The following is a 16,949-nucleotide window of genomic DNA, read 5'->3' as shown; positions in this document are numbered from 1 at the left end:
TACAGTATAATAAATTGTAAGAATTACAAGTAAATTGCTGTTTCACCTGGAAGCAGCGTTTGGGGCCCTGGACAGTGGGAAAGGGTGAGAGCAGAAGTGCGGGAAATGGAAGAAGTGGAGTGCCCTCAGGCCTGCTGAGTGTTTCCAGCATTTTCTGTTGTTGGTTCACTAATTACCTTCAAGGAAGGGAGTCTGCCACCAATGTTCCCTATAATTTTTTTTGACACTACGCAGCCCCTTACGGCTGTGCAGGCCATTCAAAGTACCATGCGTGCACGGTTTTTGTATTGAAAAACCGGCAAGCCGGCTGCACGGGATCCCTGGAGTGCAGCCCGGCCGCTAAAAGGGAACATTGTCTGACACCCATACCTGGTCAGGTCTACATGCGAGTCCAGTCCCATATTATGTGCTTGACTCTTAATGCCCTCTGAGGCTAGCAAGGCACCTAGTTGTAGTCAATAGCAACAAAGTACAAATAATAAGAAAATTGTACGGTCTAGCGGTAACGGTGCAGCATCCTATTGTGAAAAGACTAAGGCAATCTCAGTCCAGTCAACCCTGCAAAGTCCTCCTTGCTAACATGTGGGAGCTGGTCCCCAAGCTAGGAAACCTGTCCCACAGATTGGTTAAGCAACAGCCTGACATTGCTGTTTCACAGAATCATATCTATCAGTCAACATCTCATACTCTTCCATCACCATCCCTGGGTATGGCTTGTTGCACTGGCAGGACAGATCCACCAGAGGTAGGAGCACAGTGATATACAGTAGAGTGGGAATAGTTCTGGGAGTCCTCAACGCGGATTCTGCACCTTTCAAAGTCTCATGGCCTCACGCCAAATAAAGCCAAGGAAACCTCCTGCTGGTCAACACCTACCACCATCCTCAACTGATGAATTAGTACTTTTCTGTGTTGAACATTATTTGGAGGAAGCTCTGAGGGAAGGTAGGGGGAGTGCAACGAGATCTGGGTGTCCTTGTGCACCAGTCGCTGAAGGTAAGCATGCAGGTGCAGCAGGCAGTTAAGAAGGCAAATGGTATGTTGGCCTTCGTAGCGAGAGGGTTTGAGTACAGGAACAAGGATGTCTTGCTGCAGTTATACAGGGCCTTGGTGAGACCACATCTTGAGTATTGTGTGCAGTTTTGGTCGCCTTATCTGAGGAAGGATGTTCTTGCCATGGAAGGAGTTCAGCGAAGATTCACCAGGCTGATACCTGGGATGGCAGGAATGACGTATGAGGAGAGATTGGGTCGATTGGGCTTGTACTCGCTGGAGTTTAGAAGAATGAGAGGGGATCTCATTGAAACTTATAAAATTCTGACAGGACTTGACAGACTAGATGCAGGAAGGATGTTCCCAATGGTCAGGGAGTCCAGAACCAGGGGTCACAGTCTAAGGATAAGGGGTAGGCCATTTAGGACAGAAATGAGGAGGAATTTCTTCACCCAGAGAGTGGTGAACCTGTGGAATTCTCTACCACAGAAGGCAGTAGAGGCCAATACATTAAATATATTCAAGAAGGAGTTGGATATATTTCTTAAGGCTAAAGGGATCAAGGGGTATGGGGAGAAAGCAGGGACCGGGTACTGAATTTGGATGATCAGCCATGATCGCATTGAATGGCGGAGCAGGCTCGAGGGGCCGAATGGCCTACTCCTGCTCCTATCGTCTATGTTTCTACTGTTTGGGCGTCTGTATACCACTCCCACTAACGTTTTCTGCCCCTTGGTATTTCTCAGTTCTACCCATACAGATTCCACATCATCAGAGCTAATATCCTTCTTTACAATTGTGTTAATCCCCTCTTTAACCAGCAATGCTACCCCACCTCCTTTTCCTTTCTGCCTGTCTTTCCTGAATATTGAATACCCCTGGATGTTGAATTCCCAGCCTTGGTCACCCTGGAGCCATGTTTCCGTAATCCCAATCATATCATATCCGTTTACCTCTATTTGCACAGCTAATTCATCCACTTATTACGAATGCTCCTCGCACTAAGACACAAAGCCTTCAGGCTTGTTTTTTTAAAACTCTTAGACCTTTTAGAATTATTATTTACTGTGGCCATGTTTGATTTAAACCCTTGATTTCTCTGACTGCCACCTTTGCTTTTCTCTTTCCTGACTTTTGCTTCTATCCTTGTTTCCCTTTCCCCTGTCTCCCTGCTCAAGTTCCCAACCCCCTGCCATTTTAGTTTAAACCCTCCCCAACAGCACTAGCAAACACTCCCCCTAGGACATCGGTCCCGGTCCTGCCCAGGGGCAAACCGTCCGGTTTGTACTGGTCCCACCTCCCCCAGAACCAGTTCCAATGTCCCAGGAATTTGAATCCCTCCCCCTTGCACCATTCCTCTAGCCACGTATTCATCTGAAATATCCTTCTATTTCTACTCTGACTAGCACCTGGCACTGGTAGCAATCCTGAGATTACTACCTTTGAGGTCCTATTTTTTAATTTACCTCCTAACTCCCTATATCCAGCTTTTAGGACCTCATCCCGTTTTTTACCTATATCGTTGGTACCTATATGCACCACGACAACTGGCTGTTCACCCTCCCCTTCCAAAATGTTCTGCAGCCGCTCGGAGACATCCTTGACCCTTGCACCAGGGAGGCAACATACCATCCTGGAGTCTCGTTTGCGGCCGCAGAAGCGCCTATCTATCCCCCTTACAATAGAATCCCCTATTACTATAGCTCTACCCCTCTTCTTCCTCCCGTCCTGTGCAGCAGAACCACCCATGGTGCCAGGAAGTTGTCTGCTGCTGCCTTCCCCCGATAAGCCATCCTCCCCAACAATATCCAAAGTGGTATATCTGTTTGAGAGGGGGATGGCCCCAGGGGACAGTACTCCTCTCCATGGCCTCCCCACCCTTTACCTGCTCACGGATCTCCCACAAAATTAAATGAAATTTCTTTAAGCGTGTATGCATCATTTTAAATTGCTAGGAATAATTAAAACATTTTCTCATTTCAGTGGCCCTCCTTTTTCTTTGGCATCTTGCTGGCCTCCTTAGATTTCTCATTTCCGCTACTGGCATCACGTCCTGGCTCCAGCTGTCATTTTTACAGGGTGATATCTTTGCCTGTTGGTGTTCCACGTTGGGTATCGAAACTTGGAGGCTGGATTTTTATTAGTTTGATGTCTGACACATGAAAGGCTGAAGGGAGCTGACTATCATATATACTGCAGAACAAAGCTGTCATTATGCTGGAAGAACCAGCCAGTTATCCCCAGAATGAAAGCACGAAACTGCATCCATAAATAGCAATGCAAATCGCTGCACTTTGTTTGAGTGCAAACTGTGTCTGCAAGGTACCAACAATGACACAATATCAAAGAGACAAGTTTAAATTGGACCTCAACTAATATGCTTATTTCAACTCCCTTCAGGGAATGATTGCTGGACTCAGCTAAGTTGTTCAGGGATAAAGAATACTGGATGAAGAAAAAGAAGCTGGAATACATCCCTTCCAGTACTGTACAAGCACAATTCATAAGGAATTAAAGTTGTATTCTATTAAGAGTTCTGTATGCGCCCTGTCCACTGTCCCAGACAAATCCAGAAAAGGAGACTGATTGTTTACATGGAAAGAGGATATGCTTTCTGCAATGTTTAGCCAAAATATGTGAGAAATTGTATGTAAGGTATTAAAAAATAAGTTAGTGTTACAAGTTTAGGTCTGGCATAAATACCTTCTTATGTTCAGTGGCATCAATCCCTTCCTTAAGCAGTCTGTTTCGTGGGCAGTAGTTGGGCAAATAGCCCAACTCTGCGCCAGCGAAGTGTTTTTGCAGCGGATGCAAAGGATCTGTCGAAACAAAACTTGACAGATCGCAAGTTCCGGGTTTTCGCATATGCGCAAAGCTGGAAGTTGCGGGGCCTTTCAGAAAGCTTCCGACAAATGTGCGTATGCTGTCGAAACCACCGTAATTTCAGGCCCAATATCTTCGTTGTCTCCGGGATGCTAGTTCAGACACCCCACCTGAAAACTAATGCATACATGCAAGCCCTGCTTTCCTGTGAATGGAACTCCTTTAGAACAAGCTTTAACTTAATAGAAAGTTTTAAAATAATTCATATCTAGATCCTTTCCATGGAAAAATGGTAAACAAATCCAGAAATGTTACAGTCCTGGCAGTAGATTTTTAAACCATTTTCCTGCACATGTAAATCAACATTTCAAACATCATTATGCTCACATTGTCATCGTACTTTAAAGAGATTACATAGGCCTTTCCTAAAGGTCAAAGGGTAAGTGCAACATGTGGTGCAGTGCCAAGCCACAAAGACCAGGAAGGTATTAGTTTCTATCCTTGACCTGTGCAGTACAAATATCCTCAGAGTCCCCAGCTGAAGGGAAGCCCCCTCACATCAAAACTCCTAATTGCTATCCAATGATTCTTCTAAGAATATACATATGATGAAGTCATTATATAAAGACAGGTCTGGGTTTAGCTGCAATGCTCCCAAAAAGCTCCTTAAGAGACTGCTTATTTATTTTTCCTCTTGTCTACATGATTCTGCTGAGCTTATAAGCTAATTCATTAAATCTTCCATATTCATCTCCTCGCTTCATATTTCCCTTACACTATGGAACAGACTTGAACTTGGATCAGTTTTCTGGCAAGAAACCTGCTCCAGCAAGTTAATTTCCCGCCTGGGCCTTATTTAAATGCCACAAGTCCATTTCCCACTTGGAACTGGTGAAGAGGGAGCAGAACAGCAGCCGGCAGGCAAAGATCGGGTGTCTGCCAGCTTCCCATCAGTGGCGGGGTGGGAGTTTCAGGAGGGCCTCGCGGAAAGGGAGGGAGTCCGGGGCAGGGGAGGCCGCAACTCTCCTTCTGGGGCACGGAGGCTGACTCCTGCTAAAACATTCCTGACTTACCATAAGGGCTTCTTCTGCCCACAGACCAGTTGCAGACTTGGTTCTGCCTAGCAAGAAAGCCGCGGCGGCTTCCCCACTCAGGCCCCAGATAAAACTGACGTAATAGGACTCGGATTTGCAGCAATTTATGAGGGTGCCCCCGGATTTAGGCAGGTGCCTCATCTGCCTGCAAATTCATGTAGGTTAATATCAGAAATGATCAGGACCTGAGTGGGTAACTAGAGTCAGGCGGGAATTCAAAGTCAGACCAAGATCATTTGGGAGGCTGCAGACTGGGCGGTATGCTTCAAGATCTTGTAGGAGGCTGCAGGTTTGGATCAAGAACTGACGAGTTGCTGCTTCAAACCTCCTTCATGATGCCAGAGATTTCAAATTAGAAATTCCGATAGCCCAAGTTCACTAAAGAATTCAGAGTCTCTGTACCAAATACAGAAAGTCGACATCTTTGGCAATAATGTTAAAAGAAAATTAGTAGATAAAAATGTTAGACTGCAAGTCTTGTTACTAATAACACCACTGAAAGTAGTGACTCTGCCATAGTCATGGGTTAAATTTCAAGTTTACCTTCATTAGTAGGAGAGGGACAAGGTTTTTACAATAGCAGGCTCTCTTTCATTTTTTACTCTGAGTGCACAACAAAACCAAAATTAATTTTGGAAGAATTAAGGATTGTGTTTTAACCAGCTTTAAAACTGGCAAAAGCTGGACAATTCAAAGATGTGTTGGGTTATCATTCTAGGTATTATGATTATATAATAGCAAAATTATTTAACATAATATTGATTTGGGAATAAAACTTATTAGCTTTCTCAAAGAAATGCATATTTTATGATTTTGGAATCTGATGGTGTTCCCAATAAATGTCTTTTTTCACTAAATCATTACAAAATCATTAATACATTGTTCATTACTTCAATTTGAAAATGTGGTGATCAGGCATAAGTTTAGACTATTTTTTTATTTGTTCATGGGATGTGGGCGTCACTGGCAATTTATTGCCCATCCCTAGTTGCCCTTGAGAAGGTGGTGGTGAGCCACCTTCTTGAACCGCTGCAGTCCGTGTGGTGAAGGTACTCCCAACAGTGCTGTTTGGGAGGGAGTTCCAGGATCTTGACCCAGTGACAATGAAGGAACAGTGATATACTTTCAAGTCAGGATGGTGTGTAACTTGGGAGGGGAATTTGGAGGTGGTGGTGTTCCCATGCGCCTGCTGCCCTTGTCCTTCTAGGTGGAAGATGTCGCGGGTTTGGGAGGTGCTGCCAAAGAAGCCTTGGCGAATTGCTGCAGTGCATCTTGTAGATGGTACACACTGCAGCCACGGTGCGCCGGTGGTGCAGGGAGTGAATGTTTAAGGTGGTGGATGGGGTGCCAATCAAGCGGGCTGCTTTGTCCTGGATGGTGTCGAGCTTCTTGAGTGTTGTTGGCGTTGCACTCATCCAGGCAAGTGGAGATAATTCCATCACACTCCTTACTTGTGCCTTGTAGATGGTAGAAAGGCTTTGGGGAGTCAGGAGGTGAGACACTTGCCACAGAATACCCAGCCTCTGACCTGCTCTTGTTGCCACAGTATTTATATGACTGGTCCAGTTAAGTTTCTGGTCAATGGTGGCCCCCAGGATATTGATGGTGGGGGATTCGGCAATGTAATGCCGTTGAATGGCAAGGGGCAGTGGTTAGATGTTTGCTTGTTGGAGAAAATCATTGCCTGGCACTTAGGTGGCACGAATGTTACCTGCCACTTATCAGCCCAAGCCTGAATGTCGTCCAGGTCTTGCTGCAAGTTTAGACTGCTTTTAAGTACTGCCAACAGAATTCGAATGTCTGTTTTTATATCTATTTCTGGGCCCTGCACACAGCTTTTAATCAATGTATTATACATCAAATTGATAATCTTAACTTCTGATTATTCAAATACATTAAATATTCATAGATAACAGTCCAATTTTTTACATTTTCTTGACTTTCTTCTCCATTAATTATTATGCCTGGAAGCTTTTCAGAGGAGAAGCAGCCATCAGCTTGACTGAACTTGACAAGCTGGCACGGCCCAATTACACTGCTGCTCCAAAGAGCTTTGATGTAGTGGAAACGAAAAGAGATAGGGGCAAATTGTACAGCACATTATGTTAATGACTTGATTTAATACAAGCACTAAACTTTATGTAGACTGTTAAGGAAGATGCTAACACTAATTACGCCACTTTGGTGAGGAAAGGAGGGGACAAGCATTTCATTCTGACAAAGTGCAGCTCATAAATGTTGTAAATGAAATGAAGTAATCCGTGTTTAATTATACATCACAGGCAGTAAAAAGAGACAGCATCTATAGTGAAGCATGGTCTAGAAAACCTGTTGGATTTCTTTTTTGATCAAAACATCTAAGAAATAGCTCTGAAGTGTGATATGCCGGTGGTATAATACTATAATTGGCACGCCACTTTAATTACAACACTTAACATGAAAACATACTTGCATTTAAAATACAATTCAGTATGCATTGCAAATTACCGTGTAATTGCAGATCTGCTGAGTTACTGTGTAATTAGAAGATCTGCTGGGTTCTACACCTTAAGCACTCCTCGAAATTTATATTTTTCATTATCTTGCAGTCAACAGGAGAACATGGTTTTTAATCCTATAATTACACTTACTATCTGAAAGTATTTCGTTTTGCAGTCTCCCACCCTCCTGAGTTTACAAACTAGTCCACTAAAGGTGCATTTACTTTTTTATTATAATACTATATTTTTAGTGTCCACTTCAGCTCTCTTTGGTAAATTTGCTGAGTGAATTTCAAAATAAATAAGGATTACCATTCCTAAAATACAAATCACAGATATGTAATTTTCTATTTTGTTATGGTTAGATTGAGACTTTAAAATTGGGAGCAAATGTCTGGTTCCTAGTCAAATCAATATGCAATGCAGGTATAGTAACACACCATAGACTGTTACCTTGTTATGGAGTCAGTAATTCCTCACTTCAAAATGTCATAAATTTAAACATTTTAGTGCACTGAACCTGTAATTAAATATCCTATGGATTCCTCTAGTTAAAAAGGCATCTGTGCCACTATTCGAAATTGGTGGTGGCATTTTTACACCCCTCTGGAGACAGAGAAGTAGACTGACAGCCAATCACCCATGGGCAATTGCTTAATGTAGCTGGTCACATAATGAGATGTTAGACGTACTTTACTTAAGGACTGGATGGGGATTGAAAGCCAATCAGGCATGGTTATTGACTAATGTAGCTGGTTATATTACTTAATGCTAGAAATGCAAGACCATGTAAGAGGATAGAACATCATTGAAAAGGCATGGTTTAAATGACCTTCTGCACTTAGCCTTGATAAATGAATCAATCAGCTGTTTTCAATAAAGACAACAAGCTTAGGTACTGAGATATGTTCTGTAACTGATAGCTCAATAAGCCATTAATGTACACAGAGAGCACAAGAGGTCATTTTCTGCAAGACCTTTTCAATGATACTTCTCCAATTCAGCTATGAAATGCAGCACTTCCCACAGTAAAATGTTCCTTTTAGCTTTCAGCTAGTACAGACCATCATTAACTGTCAAATGCACGACTGTAGAGAGAACCGTACACATAATTAACTCAACTTTCAGTACAGGAAAATTTAGTAGGAAGTTGCTCATTTTACAAAATAAAAAGCTTTTAAGCTTCTAATTCTCATTTTCTTTGAAAAATGTAACCATTAATTTTGTTACTCATCCAAGGTAAGTCTGCACATCTTCACAGCAGCAAACCCAGGTTACACAAGCAACAACAGAACCTGAACCATAAAGAATCAGATTTTGTTATGTTGACAGCTGTGATTGGAAACTGACAGCCATCAATCATTCTGTTACTGTTATTCTGAACTCTTGATTTAGCACTCAGATTTATTAAACACAGAAATGTCACTACAATTCGAAGTGTATGGTGCATTTTGGAATTACATAGCAACTGTAGGAGGAGGCAGAATTCTCCTTTTATTTTGAAAACAGGCACTGGATGTTAAGATAAAGGAGGATGCCAACAATGCGTGCACAACCATTTCAAACAAGAAACTACTTCCTTTGCATCTTTCAATTGAATCAACTTTTATGATTTTGTTTGCATTGCATTTTGTTGCCATTATTTCTCCTTCCACCTGTCATTTTGTGTCATTCCACTTTATTCTTTCCACACTCACTGTTTCCTTTGATCGGCAATAAAGATTTCAAAAGGGACAGTCACTTGGTGTCAAATTATCAGTTCTGTTTCTCTCACCTAAACTTTACATTGCCTTGCATTAAAATTGTTTTATATAGCTCCTAGGATCAAAGTTCAAATCTTAAAAGAAATAGACTAACCTGCTTTATATGTGTTGACAGCCGGCCTGGGACAATACAGTCATCACTGTCCGTTATTGATTCCTCAACATCATCGACAACTAGGAAAGAAATAAATTCACCGCTAAAAACAATTACACTGATGGTTTTTCAGAGATTTATAGTTGGAACAGATGGCTACACAATATTGTGATAAAAATATGATTAACCAGTCAAATAACTTCATAAAAAGTTATGTCTAACAGAATGGTTGTTGTTTTATGACTATAATTTAAAGAACAAACAAAATAGTTACATGGGTGGCAGGATCTCAGTAAATCACATTAGATTTACAAACCATTTTAGGTCTACATATCTGCCCACAAAATGTCTCAAAAGTCTAAGAGCTTTATTAGACACCTTTCATAGAAACTTACAATACAATTGATTGTACAGAGGCAAAAACTCATTAACCAATACATGTGAAGCATACATTAAAACACAGTCATAGTAAGCCAAGTTATCACTTTATTCACTTTTGAGAGCCAAATTAGACTATGAAACAATGAAATCATTATATAATTTAGAAAAGGAATACAGTACTACTTATAACAATCCCCACTCTGGGAGAGTAGAGTGATGTTGTATATCTCTGGAGCAATAGTTTGTCAATTCAAGGGTTCTAAAGAAAATCACTTTGGTTTATACCAATACTTTATAACACCTATTCCAGCCCCAATGATGGCCTCTCCACTGAAAAAAAGTCAATAGGTCACAGCACCTGGCAGAATGAATACCCAGGTGCTATATATATATATATATATATATGAAATTTTCCACATCAGAATTTTTTATTATTAGTCATCCTCAAGATGTGAGCATCACAGGCAAGAGCAGCATTTATTGCCCATCCCTAGTTGCCCAAGGTTTAATACAACTGAGTGGCTTGCTAGGCCACTTTAGAGGGCAGTTAAGAGTCAATCACATTGGTGTAGGACTGGAGTCACTTTTAGGATAGATAGGGTAAAAACGGCAGGTTTCCCTTCCTTAAAGGACCAGGGGGGGTGTAATACTACAAGGAAGCAGTAATTATTTGTTCAAAATGCTCTAGTGTTACATCAAATGAATATTTTTTCAAGGCTATTTTGCAGCTAAGTAAGCATAAGATAAACAAATACAGTATATCAAAGTTTGCCTTGGGCAAATAAACCTTATTTACCCACATACAGATTAAGTTATTTTTCGCCTTTTCCCCTCAGAACTCCCGTTTTTTTCTGCCATCAGTTATTGCAACCTGAGGAAATATTTGAGCAAATCCTTGGCTTTCACCTTTTCATATTACACTGTTGTCTAATGTTTATTTTTTTTGTTTTATTAATGATTTTACTGGTTGCGGCTTTGTATGCACATTCTTCACAAACATAGACCAGCTCTACTTCACATAATGTGGCCTTAATAGTCAGTAATAAAGAATATTCACAAGGTAAGGAATGATGGGACAAAATGGATTATTCACCTCAATGAATCAGCTCCTTCCAGAGACCCTGTGGATTCTCTCTTATCATGCACTCCTTTTCACCAGTTTAATCTCAAGGGGGAAAGTTCTGCATAAATGCTACATGATCACTAAAGCAAAAGCAACAAATCTCCAGATTATCTATCTATCTGCACTATTGAACCTTGGCCAGATTATAATCAGCAACGCCTGTCCTCCCAGCCCAATGGCACAAGAACCATTGTGTCCCCTGAAATATTTGAAAATCTCATCCCATACTTATTTTACCAAAAACTTTAATCCTGGTCCAACTGTAAAGTTGCAAGCTCTTTCTAGTTACCCAGCTCTTTTATGAAGGAGTTAAACAACTCAGCACAAACTACCTTTGTTAGAAGTCTGTTCCACATATCCACCACTCTGTGGAGGAAATCTCATTTATTACTAATCTGTGGCTTGCTTGTGGATTGATGATTTTAAACCCATATCTTCTAGTTGGTGCTAGTAGTCCAAACCCACATAAATCATAACAAATATAAGCAATCCACTGATCCCAAAGTTTTGGAGTAGATAGGCTGCAATGGAATTCCTTTATGTCTGCTCCATTACAGTGCACAAACATGAGACTATTTTGTGGAATTGTGTAAGTAAGATTAATGAATTAAGGTACTAACCTTGGCCAGGTTCTGGTTCATCTCGTTTTCCACTTGCTCCTGAAATAGCTGAACTCATTTCTGTTGAAAATGCTGAGCTCCCCTCTTCACTTTCTGAAACCTGCCCATTTTCCAACTCTGTGCCTATGACATCCTGTGTTTTTAAAACATACTATTTATTACAGTTGTTTTTAGAAGAACATGATTTTATTAGAAGAAGGAAAGCCAAAATGGATTCTAATTTGAAATGTAACATAGAACTAGATTAATTATTTAGTTGATGCAATACATTGCATTTTCTACACTGAAACTTCTATAAATGCACCATTGTGTTAAAAGACAAATGTCCTGTAGGTGAGAAAGAGTAACATTCTGTCACAGAAAAGTATTTAAGTTTCAGAATTATTTACTGATTACAAACTCAGCATAGCAGTAAAATTCTGACTTAGTCTAAAACAGAAGTAGAAATTAATTGATTCTAGGAAAAGGATTGGTATTTTAAATATAGGTAGGTCTACCCCCTGTATTGTTCCTGGTTGAAATTTTGAAAGACGTATCTTCAAGACCATACATTGGTACCACTCATTACTATAAAACTAAAAGCAACACTAGTGGTAACTGTGTACGTGGACTTGATTGATTGACAGCCAGCTGTGCAAAAAAAATTGGTCAACATTGGTCAGGTGATAACATTTCATAAATAAAATATAGAAAAGAACATTAAAATCTAAACAATTCACAAAAAATGTCATAAGGCAATCGCAAGGATTCAATCTTGTTCAGGGCTGCATTTCAAATAATACTAATGTGATCAACATATTGAATGCAAAATCTACACGCCATTTCCAATAGTAGATTGTTTTGGAGAAGTGTGCTTTCATCAAGCCAAAGTGGTGTCATTACCTGCAGGGGTAAATCCTGGCTACTCAATTCCATTTTATCATGTTGCTACCTGAAGAGTGACTAGTAACTGAATGACAAGAATCTTAAATATTGTGCTTGTGGTGCACTTAACTGAGTGCATTTACAGGAGACTTTGGTTTATCCGGAGGTTGTATGTCCGGAAACCTCGATCTACCGGCAGAAATCAGGAGCCGTTCTGTTAGGTTGTTTTTCTTCTTGTGGCTTTTTTTTCCAACAGTCAGGCTTTGGAAAGTCTCTCTGAAGCTGTTGCTAAGCTACAGAGACGCTTCCAAGGTACGGGCCGACTGTTTGAAGCTGTTGCTAAGCAACAGTGTTTGTTGTCAGATGCTTCAACATTAACTTTGTATGTCCGGCAGTTTTGATAGATTGGCAATAGCTCGGTCCCGTCGGTGCCGGATATAACAAAGTTTCCTGTACTTAGAAAGTTACCTCCAGAAATTGTGCACAAATTGTGAAAGAAAAGGGAATGAATCATACTTTTAATGAACAGATCTAATGGGGGACAAATTGGCTAATCCCCGAAAATGGGCGTGGAGCTCGCAGTACGCAATTAAATCGCGCCCGTTCATTGTGTTGCAGGCAGCATGGTAAATTCGTGATGCCTGCTGCTTTACATGATTGCTGCGTGCAGCCAGTGCTACCTGCTGCGCTGTTCATTGGCTGCACGCATCAGCAGGGGGCCTGATATCACGAGTTGCTAGCGCTAGATAAAAGCAGCCTACACCTCTTAAAGGGAAGGTGCATTGTGGCTACAAGAAGTTGTGGGAGTCATTTGAAAACTGAATCTGTGCTCTGATACTTCGACCAATGGTTGGACATGTGAGAGAGCGTGTACCAAGGTTTTCAGGCACTGTTCTGGAGGTCTTAGTGGAAGAGGTGGAATGAAGGAGATGTCCTGTATCTGCAGGGGAGCAGGAGGCCCTCCAGACAGATGCCTAGGAGGCAGTGGGAAGAAGTAGCGGCGGAGGTCAATGCCAGGAGCGTTGCTCCAAGAACATGGATGCAGTGCAGGAATAAGTTTAATGATCTCAAACGAGTTGTCAAGGTCAGTGAGTTCATCTTCAAATTGCATATCCTACCAATTGCACCACTAGCCTCATCCACTGCTCAATTCACTACACCCCCCAGCACCTACCTACCAACATTCTCTATCAATCAATACTCAACCCTTTAATTCATATACTTTACCTCACCCTCATACACTTAGCATTATTGCAAGCCTTGCACCCACAACTCGCAGGTTGCACACTGGCAGCTATTCAACCATGACAGCCACATCACCAAAACATATTTCAGGACACTCACTAACACACTTCCCTCTTTCTTGCAGGAGGAGGTGGTGCATAACAGCAGGCAGCAGCAAAGAACTGGAGGAGTACAAGCGCACCTGCATGTTTTAACCCCATGGAGACAGTGCTGGTCATCATGGGAAGGGGCATCGCTGAGGCTGTGGTCACTGGCGGAGCTGAAGTGATCGATGATGAGGGTATCTGCATACCTAATCCTCCTTCTCTCAACCCTCTTCTCCCTCATCCCTCAATCTCTTCTGACTTAGAAGCTGCAGATGGTGTAAGCACGCACCTCTTACTTTCTCCTCTCCCCTCACCACAACCCAACCCTTGTCCCATTTTCATTTCAGATACCCAAGAACTGGAACCATCCCAGTCAGTGGAGGAAAAAGAAGCCAGTGAAGATGAACAGACATCGCAGCCACCAGCTCAGATACCGACACTGCGTGTATTCTAGAGGTTAGGATAGAGAAGGGATCTGCATGTGGTGAGACATTGGGCACAAGTGCTCAGGAACCAGGGCGGGGGGGGAAGGAAAGCATAGATGCCAGCTCGCCGGTGGGCGAGGTCACACACTAGTTCTGCTGCAGAGGACTCAGATGAGAACTTTGATGGGCCAGGCTACAGAAGAAGGCTGATAGGTGTCCATAACCAAATACTTGGTGCACTGGAAAACCTGCCAGAAAGCCTGCGCACAATGTCAAGGAGCATGGAGGAGTCCAGCACTAACTTGGCACAGGGCTTTGCGCAGACCTTGGAGCCAATCTTTTCCAACATGGAACGGGTGGTCACCTCTATCAGCACACCTGTGGAACCCACCATGGTGCAACGTTTGATGGCCGATGACACAGCTTCCACTGCAGCATAAGCAACTTCTATCAAAGTTCTCACTACTGCCTTGGAAGCTCAGGCTGCTGCCATCATGGCTCTGGATACCACTGTTCAAAGGGGCTTCCAGAGCGTCACAGCAGTCCATCAACCTGTTCTCCAACAGATCAGTAGGATTGTTGAGGCGCTGCCCTGGGAGAGTGGCAGTGGCTCCATGGAGCACGAACCTGCCGTCCTCTCTCAGGATGACAGCATTCCTGCTCCCACTCCTGCTCGTCAGCCAGCCAGCCCAGACTGCTGTAGCCCAGTCCAAAATTGTGCCATCTGAAGCTGGGCCTTCTAGGCCTGGAGCTGCTGGAGTTCGCCCTCCAAGGCCATCGGTAGTCTCCTCAATTGGCGGTCAGCAGCCTTCCACCACCCATGCTGCAGCCACTGGGGAAGCACCTCATATGAGAACTAGAAGAGGCAAAGACACAGGGAAGACAGGCAGTAAGGGAACACACAAGGGTGATTAATTTACTGTTGTATGTATTATGTCATGATTGAATTTATAAATTTGGATTGGAATGTGCATTTTCTGGTGGTTTGTGTTGTCGGAAAGAGGACGATGTGACAGTCAGTGTTAGAGAAAATGTAAGGAGCGTGGGACTGTTGGTGAATGGGGAGGTGTGGTTGAGGTTACTGGTATCGCTTATTAGTTATTTGATCACGTAGAGCCTGGGTAGAAAGGGGCTGTCTATGTTGTAGCCTCCTCTTCCTGTTCCTTCACTTTCTACTCCTACACTTCCTCGTCCTGCTCATCCTCGTCCTCTTGCTCCTCAGCTTCTCGCCTGATAGATGGTTGCAAGGGCTGTTCCCTCATAATGGCGAGGTTGTGCAGCATGCAGCATACTACCATGAACCTTGATACCCACTTGCTGAGTACTGCAGGGCTCCTCCAGAGCGGTCCAGGCAGCAGAAGCACTGCTCGAGGACGCCAATGGTGTGCTTTATAATGTTCCTTTTGGCAGCATGGCTCTCATTGTATGCCTGCTGTGCACGTGTGCATGGGTTGTGAACCGGAATCATAAGCCATGTCATGAGTGGATAACCCTTGTCACCCAGTAGCCAGCCTTTGACTTGCCGTGGCGATTCAAACTGCAGAATGAAGGAATCATGACTACTGCCAGGATAATGGACATTGACCGGCATGATGTGCTACACCAGCTGCACATTGACGGAGTGGAATCCCTTTCGGTTCATTGAAATGGGCGAGTTCACATGAGGTGCACGCAAGGCAATGTACATGCTGCACCATGGAGAAGCCTACAATCTGTGCAAGCACTCGTGCTCGCTCTGCCTGCTTGTCTCAGGCAAGAGGAAATAAGATGAAGCTGTCTCTCAGTGTATAGAGAGCCTCAGTGACCTCCCTTATGCAGCGGTGTAATGTAAACTGTGAGATGTTGCTTATATCTCCAACAGTAGCCTGGAAGGAGCCAGATGCATAAAAGAGACACGGTCATCTTGACAGCCACAGGCAATGCAGTCCTTGCCTTGCTGTGCGGTTGCAGTTGTGGCTGCAGCAGTTGGCAGACTTCAGTCTCGCCTCTTTAGTGAAGTGAAGATGTCTCAAGCATTGGTCCTCACTGAAGTTGAGGTAAGAGAATTGCTCCCTAAAGATCCTTGGTGGATATGGCCTCCTGCTGAGAGTTCTTCTCCCCCTCCTCCTCCTCCCTCTTCTAGCAGCTTGTCCTGCTCTGCGTGGCCTCTCTTCATTCTCCCAGTCATGTTCAATTCTAAGAGGAAGACCTACCAGGCCACCCATGTCTGGAAACAACTTGTTTCAGCACAAGCTTTTAAATGAAGAAAAAAATACTTCAGCACCAGCTGGACCACACCCTGTAGACTACTGAAACTTTAGGCAAGTATAGGAAAGCTCCCGAAACACGCACAATTGCATCAGCAGCCAGAAGAAATAATCCAGCAACTAACCTGTAAGTAGTTCATGATCCCTTTAAGTAGCGCTGGTGGGGGGTCCTTCATGCCATTTAACGTTGTGTTCAGCTGTGCGAGGTTAAGACAGGGCATAGGTAGGAGCATGGCATTCGAAAATGGCAGAGTGGTGTCAAATCAACATTGCACACTGATTGACATCATAATCTGCCTGCTCTCTTGTTAGGTGTGCGTGCGCACAACCTCCTTTACCAAGATGGCTTCCGGCGCACTTCCCATCGGAAGTGTGTCTGCATAGCTCGTATGCTATTTTCGAGCGTTAGGAGGCCACATGTTGCTTAAAAAACGGGCGCTACAGAGCCCAATTTCTCCCCCCCATATTTCTTCAGAATTATTACTAGGTGCTGAACTAATAGGATCAACATGCATCTTGTACACCTGCATCCAATATCTATAGTGTCCTTGTAGAGTAAGGAGGGTGACTGGACTTAGATCAGCGGCAAGAGCTGTCATAATAACAAAAAGCAAAATACTGCTGATGCCGGAAATCTGAAATAAAAAACAGAAAATGCTGGAAGCACTCAGCAAGTCAGGAGAGAGAAATGTAGGGTTAGCATTTCAGGCCG

The 16,949-nt window shown here is 43.0% G+C and overlaps 1 protein-coding gene across 8 annotated transcripts in view; it reads right to left on the bottom strand.

Annotated features, from left to right (window-relative positions):
• rpgrip1l (RPGRIP1 like) overlaps nt 1–16,949 on the bottom strand; it is a 253,367-nt gene that overhangs the window by 86,426 nt on the left and 149,992 nt on the right. For 6 of the 8 annotated variants that reach the window (XM_085991423.1, XM_085991415.1, XM_085991421.1 and 3 more), the window contains 3 exons: nt 16,363–16,434; nt 11,372–11,504; nt 9,248–9,327 (listed from right to left, as the gene is read on the bottom strand). In XM_085991423.1, the coding sequence (XP_085847549.1) occupies nt 9,248–9,327; nt 11,372–11,504; nt 16,363–16,434 (285 nt within the window). The remainder of the gene's footprint in view (nt 1–9,247; nt 9,328–11,371; nt 11,505–16,362; nt 16,435–16,949) is intronic. The other 2 variants (XM_085991417.1, XM_085991419.1) reach the window with 1 other exon arrangement.

This window comes from Somniosus microcephalus, chromosome 6 (genome assembly GCF_052327205.1).
Source record: "Somniosus microcephalus isolate GS21.2 chromosome 6, FLI_Smic_1.0, whole genome shotgun sequence".
Taxonomy (NCBI): Eukaryota; Metazoa; Chordata; class Chondrichthyes; order Squaliformes; family Somniosidae; genus Somniosus; species Somniosus microcephalus.
The sequence above is the reverse complement of the archived record's forward strand: the minus strand, read 5'-3'. Positions and strand labels throughout refer to the sequence as shown.